At 37.3% G+C, this 13,733-nt stretch overlaps 1 protein-coding gene across 1 annotated transcript; it reads left to right on the forward strand.

The window, feature by feature from the left end:
* The first annotated feature begins 569 nt into the window (after nt 1–569).
* Nucleotides 570–10,650, forward strand: LOC128620320 (adhesion G protein-coupled receptor F5). The gene is made up of 13 exons (XM_053645217.1): nt 570–597; nt 719–783; nt 1,045–1,181; nt 1,303–1,473; nt 2,825–3,022; nt 3,155–3,319; nt 3,733–3,911; nt 4,005–4,175; nt 4,476–5,831; nt 6,003–6,044; nt 6,139–6,198; nt 6,296–6,359; nt 9,329–10,650. Exons 5-13 carry the CDS (start codon nt 2,857–2,859, stop codon nt 9,412–9,414), a joined length of 2,289 nt encoding a protein of 762 aa, XP_053501192.1. The 5' UTR covers nt 570–597; nt 719–783; nt 1,045–1,181; nt 1,303–1,473; nt 2,825–2,856; the 3' UTR covers nt 9,415–10,650.
* The last annotated feature ends 3,083 nt before the right edge of the window (nt 10,651–13,733 follow it).

Raw genomic sequence — 13,733 nt, forward strand, 5'->3', positions numbered from 1 at the left:
AAACCACAACCACCTCAACTACTGCAACACCATCTATACAAACCACAACCACCTCAACTACTGCAACACCATCTACACAAACCACAACCACCTCAACTACTGCAACACCATCTACACAAACCACAACCACCTCAACTACTGCAACACCATCTACACAAACCACAACCACCTCAACTACTGCAACACCATCTACACAAACCACAACCACCTCAACTACTGCAACACCATCTACACAAACCACAACTGCAGGTATGTTTTAATCCTTGTTCTTTTCCTTTATATAGCTAATATAATTTTAATTTATGTGTTTTTTTTCCAATGACAAACATACTGCACAAAACGGTTTATATCACTTTGAATATGTATGAATTTTGACTGTGATTATTTTACTTTCATTTTATTTATTGATCATCCTCCAAGGTTTGAGGGTTAGATAATATTGTTTTCTTTTGTGTTTTACTTTTTCAATTATAATTTTTTTCCACAGACACCAAAGTATTAAGCTTCTCACTGACAATAAATGAAGAATTTGATTTTGCACTCATTGACCAGAGCAGTGAAAAATACAAAACATATAAACAAAAAATTTCAAGTTCAGTAAGTATTATTATTATTATTATTATTATTATTATTAAAAGTAGTAGTAGTAGAGTTGTGGCATACACTTCCACTCTAATCTAAAACTAAATATGACATACCAGGCACATTTCCCCCTTAGATTGATAAGAGCTACAGGACTCTACCTAGCTACCAGCCCAATTCTGCAACAGTGACTGCTTTCAGGTAGTGTTATTTATTGTAACCCAGCATAATAATATTTTAGACCTGTCTATTCTGCATTGTTCAGATTTTGAAAAATCAGTCCTAATCTCAATCTTATTTAAATGAATTAAATCAATAATTAAATACTGACAGTAAACAATTCCAATGAATGATCTGGATTATAATCTGTAGTTTTATTAATTGAAAACCTGAGTGGTTGTAAAATTTTACTCAACATTTCAAGAACTAATGTCTTCAGTGATGTTCTGTGTTTTTCAACAGGCCTGGCAGTGTGATTGCAGACTTTACTATCAATACAACAAATGCTACCCTTAATTTGGCATCAGCAAACCAAGACCTTGCTAGTAGTCTCCGTTTACAGGGATTCGATGTGAGCGATACTGCATTCATCCAAAGTGGTAGGGGCTTGTTAACTATATACAATTTATTACAAGTTAGTATTAATAATGTATGTGTCTATGACTATGCAGAGCTCTTGAAAAAACAAACTTTAGAGATGTACTTGGCTCTTTATTTCAGTGAAAGATGGACTATATGGAAGTAGTGGCAATATATATCCTGGGACAAATCTCACACTGACCTGCAGTCCTCCAGTAAATAATGGCATAAAATGGACCCTGGATGGGAAACCCATCGTAGTCAATTCAAATAATATCCTTCAACTCGATAATGTCACCCCCGATGACAGTGGTAAGTCACAAATAATTCTGTTAGATCAGCATATTACAGTGGTCATGACAAATACTTTCATGAATAGTGTACATTGATGAATGAATTTACTGTATTTTATAAAGATTGCTAAAAAACATAAAAATATAATGAGATATGTTAGGGATAATCCATAATAAATGTTTGCAGTGCAAAATTTGACTAAAAAGATAAAAATAACGGTTCATTTTCGTTAGTTATTTTATATAGAGCCCTAGAATTCCATCCGCTCTAAATCAACAGATAAAGTAGTGAGATAAGATTACATTTACATGAATGAATTATAGTAAACAGGTAGAGAGAGAGAGAGAGAGAGAGAGAGAGAGAGATAGATAGATAGATAGGTAGATTGTGTGTGTGTGTGTGAATTGACTGTGTCTGTGTGGAATCTCTACTAATAAAGAAAATGTGAGTTTAACTGGATGTTACTTTGGTTACATTTGTTTATAGGCAGGGCATTAATTTAGAACAGTGATTAAACTGACTGGACCTACCTGTGGTATATACGGTTTTAACGCACACCTTCCAGCATCGAGTATTCAGACATTATTATTATTATTATTATTATTATTATTATTATTATTATTATTATAACAACAACAACAATAATAATGTAGCACTTGTGTCCTTTATGTTCTCTGGAAAAAATATTTCCAGGGTTTGGAGTAATTAAGAATTAATACTGTGCAGCCAGCTTTCAAAGAAATCCACTCAATTGTTTCTCAACACAAAATATGGTTAGCATATAGTACATTATACTATATACACTACAGTATATGCTAAACATATACAAAGATGCCTTAAAAATAATGAAGTTATATATTTTACATAAAAAATACTATAAATAGCAGTAAATAGTTATAAATTAAACAAAGTCAATATTTGGTGTGACAACATTTGCTTAAAAAAACATCAATAGTCTCAGGTACAATTTGTGCAGTTTCATAAAAGAAATTGTCTGGTAAGTTTTACTGACTTGAAAAATCTGCCACAGTTCTTCTGGAGACTTTGATTATTGCACTTTTTGAACTTAAGAAACGTATTGTTTCTTTTTGTTGCATGCAGACTTCATTACGTTTTGCTTTGAAAAGTGATCTATTACATAAGATGTTTCTTTCTTTAATGACATACAAACATTTTTCTATAATATTTCATTTGTTGTTGAAAAAGTAATGTGTGGAAATCTAAAAAAAAAGCACCTATGACAAAATTTGTACTAAAAAATTGGGTTCCAAAGACTTTTGTACAGTGCTCTCTCTATATCTCTATCTCTCTATCTATATACAGATATTCTATTTTTAGATTATTATTAATTTCTTCTCTGCTTTCTCAGGTCAATATGCATGCACAACTACAGTAAACTCAATGCCCTATGTTATCTGGCAAATCATTACAATTCAACCATACCCCAATATTGAAGTGACCACTAACAAAGTTGTACAATGTGAGGATACAACAATCCCACTGCAGTGTTGTGTACAGGAGATGTATCAAGTGGAGTGGAACATATCTTGCACCTCACCTTCAACAGGTAACACACACAGCTTTTATACGTGATGTGGGAGGTCATGAATCCAAAAACTAATAATTAACAATGCTTTGATTATTGAATAATTATAGCATGCCTTGTGTTTTACATATTTTTTTTTTTTGTGCTGCACAGGCTCACCGGCAGGCTGCATATTATGTGACTATACAATTAAACAAAATGATTGCCAGACTGCTGAACAAGAAAAACATGTCACATGCAAACTCAAAAATCCCATCAATGGAACTACAACTCAAAGTTACAACTCAAAGAGCATCACAATAAGTGTATCAAACAAAGGTGAATAATCATTCATTTTTATTTACATTTCTCCCCAAATCTATAACAAACCTAGGAATGTCAGAGCACCTCATGTAGGATGGTAATAAAAATAAAAATAGCTAAATAATAATTATTATTACTAATTATTATTATTAGTATTACAAATAAGTAATATCTCAATATGTGACAACCATTTCTGATCAAGTGTTCATTTCAAATATAAATAAATAAATAAAGTTTATTTTAAAAAATAAGGTTAATTATACCTTTTCAGGATGTAAAGTCAGTTATACATTCAATTATTCATTCAATTATACTTTATACAATTTTGATTTAAAATAGCCAGGGAAAACCTTTCACAGTATGGACCTGCCAAAACTATGAAACTATGGAACTGAAATTTACTCATGTCTCATGTCTATTGTTTTTAGCATTTAGCTGCTCAGATAGTATATTTGGAGCTGGAAATCTGGGAGACGTACACAATGGTGACTGTAATAAAGAAATGGTTGGCTATCAAGTAGCTCTGTGTAATTCATCAAACCTCTGGCAACCCATAGAAGACTACTGTGTCCTGCGTATCTTTGCAACTTTAAAAGATGAAGCTGAGGCAAATTGACTTTGTTTTTACTTCCATGAAGGATAACATTAGTTATGTGATTTTTGTTTGTCTCTTCGTAATTATTTTTTTTTCTTTTTGTAGAATTTACAGGTTGGAAACCTCCAACAATTTATGGCCAACGTCAGCAATAATGCTGTATTACAGATTCAAAACATCACTGATTCTCCAGCTACCATATTAACAATTGTAGAAATACTGAAAATCATTTCTAATTTCTCACAAAATATTTTAATCAATCAACCCGTCATGACGGTAAGTTAATTTTTTAAAATAAATATGATTGTATTTAGTCTATATGCTATTTGATGTACATTGTAAATACCCAAGTGGGAATAGCTTTAACAATGACTATCAGGTTGTATAATCTGTAATAAAAGCAGCATTTCATGCTATGTAGCTATTTTACAGTTACAATTTCTTTTGCAACTCCTTCAATTGTTTTTTGCTGAAAAGAATCAAATTTGATTAGTTAGTGATTAGATATTTATATTGATAAATTAGATGGCTCAGATGTGCTGTATTTATTTATTTTTTTTTACTTTCAATTTCAAGAATTTCTTACAAACAACCGATGTCATTGGATCAAATGATACACGAGACACATGGGTGCTTTTAAACAAAAACAGTACAACAACGAATACCAGTTCTGAACTTCTGAACTCAACTGAGAGCATTGCACGCAGACTCCGGGATGAAAGCATCTCGATAATAACAAACACATCTTCTCTCAATAAAACTTCCATTACTGCTCCCTTTTCTGGAACATTTGGAAAAAATTTAACTACCCAAATAAATATTCCAGCGACTAGTACACAGACGTCCCTCACAGTCATAATTTCTTCAGCTTTTAACAATGTCTTACCTGTTCGAAATCTTACCAACAATAACAGCAGTCAGACTGGCACCAGCATCAATGGAGATGTAGTCCTAATTGAGACAAACTCAACAATTAACAACATTTCCCTCTCTTTTGACATCAAAAATAAGAGACTGGGAAACCCTCAGTGTGTCTTTTGGAACTTTAATCTTCTGAATGACGTTGGGGGATGGGACTCAACTGGATGCCAACTAAAGAAATTAGGAAATGAAACTGAAAGAATTACGTGTGAGTGCAATCACACAACCTCTTTTTCAATCCTGATGTCACCATTTACCCTGGATAAAAACTTAGCAATAGTCTTAGACTATATAACTTACATTGGTGTGGCCATTTCATTGGGCAGCTTGGTTTTGTGTCTCATCATTGAAATGATTATATGGAAATCAGTGACAAGAAATGACACATCCTACATGCGCCATGTCTCCATAGTCAACATCGCTGTCTCCCTTCTGATTGCGAACATATGCTTCATCATTGGAGCAGCAGTTGTAACGAAAGGAGTGGGTCCCTGCAGTACAGCGACATTCTTCATGCACTTCTTTTATCTTGCCCTTTTCTTCTGGATGTTGCTGTCAGCACTCTTGCTCCTCTACCGCACCCTCATGGTCTTTTCCAGACTGACCAAAGGAGCAATGATGGCCATAGCCTTCACTGTTGGCTATGGAGCCCCATTAATCATAGCTGTCATTACTGTGGCCTCTACAGCTGGAAGTCAAGGATACATTCAAAAAGATTACAATTGTTGGCTAAACTGGAGTAAAACGAAGGCCCTCCTGGCATTTGTGATTCCTGCTCTGACTATTGTAGCTATAAACCTCCTGGTGCTTATTGTGGTTCTGTGTAAGATGTTGAGGAGAGGAGTTAATGCCACCACTCAGCCAGATGAGAAACATCCCCTAATGGTCATTGCTAGATGTGTGGCAATTTTAACACCTCTCTTTGGTCTAACGTGGGGATTCGGCATTGGGACCATGGTGTCACCAAACTTTGGGATTCATGTGGTGTTTGCGTTCCTTAATTCACTGCAGGTATTAAAGTCGTTTTAATCTAATTTTCTCTGTAACTCTAATTGCATACACATAAATTAATATTAATCTACAAATCATTTACATTTTTTTTAGACATTCTAGATAATAAGTCATATTTAAAGTAATTATATTTATAGTAAATGTTAAAATTATTCTTTTTTCTATTTAAAGGGTTTCTTTATTTTGCTGTTTGGAACATTACTGGATAGTAAGGTATGATTATGCTAAGGCCATTACACAACTCTTCACTTAAAACACACAAACAGATATAAATAATGCTTTGATATTGCCTGTTTTGTGGTTGCAGGTTCGAGAAGCATTGGCACGAAAGTTTTCACTAAGGAACTTAAGCTCTATTCGTACCAGGGTAAATATAGTTTATGCTACATATAATGATTAAAAAATAAGTCACGCTTACTTTACTTTAATAATTATGGTTGATGACGAATTTGTCTAAATTGCAGAGTACGAGTGCAGGACCTTCATCCTCAAGTGGATTTCCTTTTTTTCAGAGGTTACGGCAGAGAAGTATGTAACTTACCTGAATGTTAATATGCACATTTTATTCACTAAGGCTGTTTTATCAAATTGTGTTTGACCACATTTCATTATAATGTTCACACACTAAACTCAAACTCTCTTTTCAGGTTTGTATTAAAACAAGTAATTGGATAAATGTATAGTTTTAAAAAGAAACTAATTTTGAGTGTAGATCAGTTCAGATTTTAACCGTTCAATGTAGTGCAGTACACTGTAGTGCAGTGGTAGCTCAGTGGTTAAGACGCTGGGATACTGATCAGATGGTTTTGAGTTCAAACCCCAGCACTACCAAGCTGCTGCTGCTGGACCCTTGGGCAAGGCCTTTAACCCTCAATTGCTCAGCTGTATAAATGAGATAAATGTCAATTACTCTGGATAAGGGGGTCTGCCAAATGTCATAAATGTAGTACAGTTTAATCATTTTAAAATGAACTACTGAATAATTTTTAAATTTGCTGGATGACACACACACACACACACACACACACACAACTTTTAATCACTATCTATAATCAGTAGGCTATCATAGCTAAAAAAAACTTCTCAACTGGGTAATGATACAATTCCACGATTATGATAAACTGGATGAGTATCATTCCTAGCTTCCAAACAAATTAGGAATAGATTTCGACACTCTTTTTTCACTGACTGACTTCTGGCGCATGTCTGTCACCATGTACTCAGCTGTCTTCCTTGTTGAAAGCTGTGGCATAATAACATGTGACATATCTGAGATGGCGTAAGACATAAGCCTACCACATTCACACTGATTCCAACCCAGAACTATGACACAGGTCTGACTGTGAATTACTATTACAGGGTCTGAGTGGACCTTAAAAATGTCTAAATTGGTGTAACATTAAGGTATTAATAAGTATTAAATTGTTTAAAATTTATATTTACACAGGGTTTGATTTTTTGCTGCAAACATTGTTAAATTAATGCTCAGGCATTTTAAAAAATCTGTTCTTTATTTATCATATCTGCAATGTATGGCTGTTGAACATAGACAGCAATTTTGATGAGCGTCCTTATATTCATAACGTAAAGTCCATTCTGCACACATAACTGACATGATGGCATACTTTCTTGTTTATCAAGAAAACTATATAAAAGAATCATGGGTCAGCTATAGTTTATAATACAGCTAAAGTACATAATTTAATAAAGTTTGTTAATTTATATTTTTACTCCAATAATCGGTGTGAATTTTAATTGACACAATAGGACCATAGGCTGATATATAGGTATGAACTGCTGATTATATGCCCAAGTTGTATAATATAGCACAAATATTGTATTATATAAACTGCTCACAGGGCAGGATTTTAACTGAAAAAGAACTTTGGTAATGTCCCCTGTCCTCACCTCCTTTAAATTAATGACACTATAGGTTTTAATTATTTCCCCAGTCTTGATATTGATATACTGAACTTATACTTTAAATTACATAACATCACAAAATTTTCACCAGACATCAGTATTAACTCAAGAAATACACAAATATAAAGAATTCACAACATTAAAGTCCGTAAATAAAGTTATATGTAATAAAGTGAAATGACTCAGAAAAAAAGTATTGAAGACACTAAGAAAAAGCAGTTCTCTAAGCTAGTAATAAGTAATAGTATAATAAGTAGTAGTATAATAAGTAATTATACGCCCTCTTTGTGCAAATTAATATCAGCTGGGTAGTAAATTGATGGTCTATAAAAAGACTTTTCATTAGCAAAGTGTCACACAAGAAACATCTCATGATGGGTAAAAGCACAGATCACTCCCAAGACCTTCGCAGCCTTATTGTTGCAAAACATATTGATGGAATCAGATACAGCTGTATTTCAAAACTTCTGAGTCCTCCAGTAAGCACCATTGGGGCCATTATCCGCAAGTGGAAGCAACATCACTCTATCATCCACCGGCCACGCACAGGAGCTCCTCGCAAAATTTCTGTCCAGGGAGTCAGAAGAATAGTCAGAAGAGTAGCCCAAGAGCCAAGGACCACTCGGAAAGAGCTCCAGAAACACTTGGAGGCAGCAGGTGCCATCGTCACAGAGAAAACAATAGGCACTTCACTCCACTGCCACTGCCTCACCCCGCAAGACTCTATTACTAAAGAAAAGCATGTCGAAGCTCATTTAAAGTTTGCTACAACACATTTGGACAAGTCTATGAAATACTGGGAGAGTGTAGCGTGGTCAGACAAGAGTAAAATGGAACTTTTTGGTTGTCATACTACACACCATGTTTGGAGAAGAAATGACACTGCACATCACCCTAAAAAACACTATACTCACAGTAAGGTTTGGAGGTGGAAGCATCATGGTGTGGGGCTGTTTTTCATCACTTGGTACTGGCAGACTTCATATAATTGAACGAATGATGAATGGACCCCTTTACTGGGAGATTCTTGAGTAGAATCTGATGCCATCCACCAGGATGATGAAGATGAGACATGGGTGGACCTTCCCAGCGGGACAATGATCCAAAGCATACAGCAAAGGAAACTCTCAATTGGTTTCAGAGAAAAAAATCAAGGTGTCGATCACCTGACTTGAATCCAATTGAACAAGATTTAAAGACAATAAGTTTAGAAGAATGGGCCAAAATCACACCTGAATACTGCAGCCCATTAATTTCTTCATACAAGAAGCATCTTGCAGCTGTTATTACAAACAAAGGCTTCTTCAATAAGTATTAAATACATTTCAGTTAACGTGTTCAAGACTTTTTTCCTGTCATTCCTCTTTATTACACATAAATTTATTTATGGACTTTAATGTTTGGCTTTCTTTATATGTGTGGATTTCTTGAGTTAATACCAAAGTCTGGTGAAAATTTCATGTGAACAGCCTCATTGGAAATTTATTTACTGAAAAAAATTGTTGACACATTCAATACTTATTTCCCCAACTGTATGTGAATGGTATAGGCACTAATATTTTGTTCTTTTTCAGATGTGTACAATGTATCGAGTGCCGAAATGTCTTCAAGCAACTCAGATACAGCTACTGACAGCTATGCTGCTAGGGCCATGTTATAAGAGTCTGTTTAACTGCAAACATCATACATTATATAGTATATTTGCATGCAAAATAAGAAAAGCTTTTCATTGATTAAGTGGTTGTTGTTAATATATAAGAAAATGAAAATGAATAAATAAAAAAGAAAATTAACAAGTAGAACTCGACAGGGATGCAAACAAGTTTAGTCCTTCTTGTTACTAGTTTGCATGCCTGAAATACCCTTAAATATACTTTATCAGTTCAGTCTGCTGTGAGATTGTTTTAAAATTCTTTAAGTTCATTGGCTGGTTACAATTGTATTTCCATATATATCACAAAACCATTCAACCAATCATTCTAGAGATATCACCCTTACAAGGGTCCGTAACAGCCAGATGGACAGACAACCCAAAAACATTCAGCTTTTCCACACACACACACACACACACACATATATATATATATATATATATATATATATATATATATATATATAGATATATATATTTAAAATACTATTATCAAAAGGTTTTTAAAAACTCTTCTAATTTAACTTCATTATTTGATACTGCACCCATACAACGATGAGATATTTTATTCCTTATTCTCCTCCAAAAAATATAAGTTTGGTATCAAATTCACCTTTTGATCTACTAATTGCCTGGATCTTAATTCATATCTTAACTACATTCAATTAACTGTCATTTACTTTGATTAATCTCATAACTACAGCTATTCACTTTGACGATTTCACACACAGGTATGTGTTACATTGCCAGAATGCACCAAATATTTGAACATGGTCCTGTTTTGTAAATAACATCCCACTAACAAGCTGGTCCTATACAGAAACAGTATGTGCAGTTAGTTATGGTTAAATGGATGTTTATGTGTCACTAAGAGAAACAACTGTTTCTACCAAAAATTGTGATTTACAGATTTACTTGCCACTTTATGCACAGTTTGTTTCATTACTTACTGTCACCTCAGGAAACACTCCATCATCTAAACTGGATTTCTAGAACCAAAGACCAACCCACGCTCACCAGTAGCCAATCACATTCAAAATACACTGTGCATTTCTGAGCCATGGTTTAAATGTTTGATATGTTTGGTTTTGCATTTTTGTTTTAACCTTTGTGTCTTGGATTACATTTTGGTTGCCTGTCTTTCTCAAGCGTTGACCTGTCTGTTTAAAAACCTCTCAATTTTGGATTTGGGGCTGGATTTTATTACTGTTGCTGTGCTTTAAATAAATACATCTCAACAATGAACTATTATTTACATTATGTGTTTTTTTTCTATTTAATCAAGTTAGTTTTGGTTCAGGTTCAGACATTAAGCTCTCTCTGGAAATGTTTCTTATACTAAATTAAATTCAAATTAGAGAAATTTAAGGCCTGCCATGATCAGGTGACGTGGCAATTAAGCACGTCGTGATATATATATATATATATATATATATATATATATATATATATATATATATAGCACCTGTGAACCGCACCGTCAGCCTCTATTATCTGAAGCAAAGACGCAATTCACAGGCCTACCCCGGTATGACAAAGCTACGCAACGTCTCATTCCTTTATAAGGGAATAGGGTTACATGCGTAATCCAGATGTTCCCTTTCAAAGGGAACTCCACGTTGCGTTTAGCATAACATTATGGGAATGAGAATACCCACTCTATCATACCGAGAGTACGGCCTGTTCAAAAAGATGAAAAATGAGCCCTTATCCGAGAGGCGTAGCGAAACCGCGTGCCTCATAAGCGATAGAGATTGCTTCCACTATCCAATTAGAGATGCGCTGCTTTGATCCAGTATCACCTCTACTGTCTCCACCAAGCAGACCAGCAGCTGCTCCGACTTACCCCACTGGCCGGAGCGGTGGATGTAAGTACAGAGAGCCCTTACTGGACACAGCAGGTACATTCTCTCTTGTTCCGGTGTAAGAAATAGAGGAGGGCAGAAAGCCTGCAACACCACAGGCTGAGCAGCAGATGTAGGCAGGAAGGCCTGGGCTAATCCAGGGGTAAAGTTGAGGCATGAAGGGGCAACTGAGAGAGCTTGTAGATCTCCTACTCACTTGAGAGATGTCAGGGCCAGCAGAAGAGCTACCTTTAGAGTCAGAAGCTTCTCAGAGGCTGACTCTAAGTGCTCAAATGGGGCACCTGACAGACCTTCCAGGACTACAGAAAGGGCCAAAGAAGGTATGCACGGCCTGCAGATGGGCCTCAGCCACCCTACACCACGCAAAAACCTCAAAGTTAGAGGATGTTGCCCCACAGAGGCTCCATCAACAGGGGCGTGGCTGGCCAAAATGGCGGCCATGTAAACCCTGATTGTAGAAGGAGCCCACCCCACTGAGATACGTCCTTGTAAGAACTCCAGGACTGTAGCTATTGCGCAGTTCACGGGGTCTAGCTGGGGTTCCTCACACCACAAGACATAAAGCCGCCACTTGAGCGAATACAATTTCCTCATGGATGGTGCTCTAGGGTTCAACTTGGTCTCTACAACCTCAGGTGTGAGACCAGAATCTATGAGCTGGTGCCCTTCAGTTTCCATAATTCCGCCCGAGGGTGATAAATCAGCCCTCCGGCTTGAGACTGTAGATCGCCTCTAAGGGCTCAAATGGGGCACCTGACAAATCTTCCAGGACCACAGAAAGGTCCCAAGAAGGTATGCGCGGCCTGCAGATGGGCCTCAGCCGCCTGACACTAAACATAAACCTCAAAGTTAGAGGATGTTGCCGCAGCCCTAATTGTGCGGGGGGAGTAAGGGTGAACCCCAGGAGGCAGTGTGTTGTCTCCTCAGAGGCGAACACATGCAGTCCTGCTTGGCCAAACCTCTGCCATTTGGACTCCACCACTTGTTGATGGAGCCACCAATCCCTGTGCCTCAGCCCCTGCCTCAACAGGATGTCTGCCCCCACATTCCAGTTGCCCAGAATGTACATTGCACTCACTGCCAAAACTTTCCCTCTGCCCAGAGAAGAATTAGTTGCGCCTGCCTGAACATGGGGCGCGGACATAATCCTCCCTGTTGGTCTACTTCTGTGTTGTCTGTAAACACATGGTGACCTCTCAATTGAAGAATAAGGAATTTCAGTGCTAGAAATATGGCCCACATTTTTAGGCAATTTATATGCCATTCCAGATGAGGGGCGCTCCAGAGACCGTGAGCTGGACAGCTGTCTAAGACCACGCTCCAGCCCATGAGGGAGGTGTCTCTCATTACCATCTTGCGCTAAGAAGACACCCCTAGAGTGTGACCCAAGGCTAGAAACCGGGGACACTCAAATTCTCAGAGCACACAGGCATCGCCACGTGACACTGATTACTCTCAGAGGGTTCGTCCTTGGACAAAACCCCAACTTCTCAGCCACCACTGAACATTCTCCTGTGCAATAGCCCCAATGGTATGATGTTGGCTGCCCATAAGCTCCAATAGCCTCCCATATAGACTGGAGGGGATCCCAAGATCCAGCTTTATCTTACTCAATGTTGATAGGATTGACCCTACACATGTTGGGGATAGAAACACCCTCATCGTAGTAGCATCCTTATAACCCCTAGAAAAGATGTCTACTGCACTGGAGAAAGCATACTTTTCTGAGGTTCAACCTGAGCCCCAAGCTCTTCATGTGGGCAAGAACAACATCTCGATGTTGAACCGCCAGTTCCCTGGATCATGCTATAATTAACCAATCGTCCAGGTAGTTTAGCCCTGGAGTCACAATGGAGCCAGAATGACATCCAGGCACTTTGTGAAGGTGTGAGCGGATAAAGCTAGCGATATTTCTATGTGGAAATATGCACCTTTTAAATCTATCGTCACAAACCAGGCCTCAAATTGAATCTGTGGAACGATAAGTTTGGGCGTCAGCATCTTGAACCTGTATGTCCGAAGAGTACAGTTCAGATGACACGGATCTAAAATTGGCCACATACTCCTCTATTTTTTGCGGACCAGGAAATAACGGCTTTAAAAACCTCCCTCCCTCAGGGAACGGGGTACATGTTCTATGGCCCCTTTGTCCAAGAGGGATCTTACTTCTTGTGCTAACGTCGGGCTCTGGTCTGTGCTGACTACTGTGGTGAGCACACCTCTGAACCGGGGGGGTCGAGCTCTAAACTGGACCTGGTAACCCTTTTCTACGGTAAACATAACCCATGGAGACTGCCACACGGTCTTTTAGTGACGTTAACTATTCCACATTCTATTGGAGGGAAAGCATCAGATTTTTGTTGCTCTGTGACAGCTCGCTGACCAGAGAACACTAAAAACTTGGGACAGCCTGGCTAGGGGAGGCCCTACAGTAGCACTGGGGCCTAACTGCCCTAACAACCT

Source organism: Ictalurus furcatus, chromosome 16 (genome assembly GCF_023375685.1).
Source record: "Ictalurus furcatus strain D&B chromosome 16, Billie_1.0, whole genome shotgun sequence".
NCBI lineage: Eukaryota > Metazoa > Chordata > Actinopteri > Siluriformes > Ictaluridae > Ictalurus > Ictalurus furcatus.